General features: G+C 39.5%; 1 protein-coding gene across 1 annotated transcript; it reads left to right on the top strand.

The window, feature by feature from the left end:
- The first annotated feature begins 279 nt into the window (after window positions 1-279).
- On the top strand, window positions 280-837 carry LOC125756532 (uncharacterized). Its single transcript, XM_049411398.1, has one exon. It carries the CDS (start codon window positions 280-282, stop codon window positions 835-837), a length of 558 nt encoding a protein of 185 aa, XP_049267355.1.
- Window positions 838-1,921: the final 1,084 nt, after the last annotated feature.

Below are 1,921 nucleotides of genomic sequence, written 5' to 3'. Positions count from 1 at the left end.
TCATACACAGGACTCCCATCCATGGAATTACTGGAAAGCCTGGTTGGATGTTACCTTCAGGTGCAGCAAGTACATGGCAGGAGCCGCCTGACAGCTGAAGAAAGAATTGTACTAACCCTGATCAAGTTAAAACACAACATCTCAAACACATTACTTAAACACATGTTTGGATGCTCCCTCACGACATGCACCAATACCATAACACAAACAATTGGAATTCTTGCTCAAATGTTGTCATCGGTTGTAATGCTGCCGTTGAAAGAAGAGATCGTGGAAAACATGCCAACTCACTTCAGACAATTCAGTAATGTTAGAATTATTGTAGACTGCACAGAAATACCTGTTTCCCAGCCAAATTGCCTTCAGTGTGCACTGAGGTGCTATTCTGTGTATAAGACATTCACATGCAAATACATGATCACTGTAACACCGGGTGGTGTGATTGCTCAGGTGACACAAGGTTATGGTGGTCGTATCTCGGACAAAACTATTTTTGAGCAAAGCAAGCTCCTTGATAACCTCGATCCTGTGTCAGACGCAGTGATGGCAGACCGTGGCTTCCTCATTGATGACTGTTGTGCAGAAAGGCTAATTGAACTAATTCGGCCACCTTTAAAGAAAGGGCAACAAATGACAAAAGGTGATGCTGTACGTACTCAGAAAATAGCATCAGCAAGGGTGCACGTTGAGCGTGTCATTCAGCGCATGACAATTTTCAAAATTTTGTCTACAAGAGTTCCATGGAGAATGGTAGGACAACTAGATAACGTAATGACAGTGGTTGCAGGGATCACTAACCTGTCAGCATCTGTATTTGCCCCCCACCGCTTTTTATAGACACCAAGGGACAATCTTTCTTTGGTACATTTGATGTGTCTGCAATATAGAACTGCGGTTGGGTTACCTACGTCAACAAGACCAATATAGTTTAATTCTCAGTCTGTATGCATGTCTAAATTATGAAGCACCTATGTTTTAGTATTTACAGATGAAATTAACTTTCGTGTAACCTTTTCAACTGGGGCTCACGCTTTATATGGGGGTGTACGAACATCAAATTTTCAATTGTGAAGTGAATTCAAGTAATGAAAACAAAGTGTGCATCGAATATTTTTCTAATATCTTTGCATACTAACAGTACAACTACCGACTATGGCAAAAATTTTTTCACCAACCAGACATAAAAAAGCAAGTCTTGTACAGCAAATAACATACAGGAAATTAATGCATTGTAGAGCACTATTGCTTGGCAGTACGACATCTGGAGTTTATGTTGTCACGAAGGAAGGATCTCTGCTCAATATTTTCTGGAAGCAGCGACATTGTTATGCATGTGACCATTCCTCCAGACAACGAAAACAGCCGCTGGTTAGACACACGTGCTTATGTGTTAATCTTGTCATGATTTAATCCTCTAAGCTTGCTTTCTCAACTGGAACAATCAACAACTGATTGACACGATGTTCATTGCAGGTGCTTTACGTTCGGAAACTAGAATAATGGCGGATTTACTTATTTTTAGATGTTTTTAAATTAATTTTTGCAGTGGCTCTCCATTTTTTTCGGCGGTTTTGTTCAGTATAATTTCGGCAGTCTATTGCAACAACGTGCATGGCCTCATAGACAATGTCATGCTCTGGCCACTACACTTGAATACTGACACAGCATTTGGAAAAGCACACTGGAGATGAAGAGAATATGGCTACTGAAACTAATTTGTCTATTTGTGCATCAAATTTTCTGAAATTTAGCACAAGTATGTAATTCTTCGTGCTGATTTCAATACTTATAACTTTTGTGGTGTTTGAATATTAAAAATAGTGAGGGTCTTGTGAATCGAATACATACCTAGTCAAAGTTTTGAATATTCGCACACCCCTATTTTTATCGTTCACTTTTTACGCTAATGTCAGCAACACAT

Source organism: Rhipicephalus sanguineus, unplaced genomic scaffold (assembly GCF_013339695.2).
Source record: "Rhipicephalus sanguineus isolate Rsan-2018 unplaced genomic scaffold, BIME_Rsan_1.4 Seq1162, whole genome shotgun sequence".
NCBI classification, from domain to species: Eukaryota; Metazoa; Arthropoda; class Arachnida; order Ixodida; family Ixodidae; genus Rhipicephalus; species Rhipicephalus sanguineus.
Note: the sequence above shows the minus strand (reverse complement) of the source record. Positions and strands in the feature narration are given on the sequence as shown.

Bases quoted from the DNA above. Each gene is read 5' to 3' on its own strand.
- LOC125756532 (XM_049411398.1), top strand. From the start codon at position 280: ATGCCAACTCACTTCAGACAATTCAGTAATGTTAGAATTATTGTAGAC.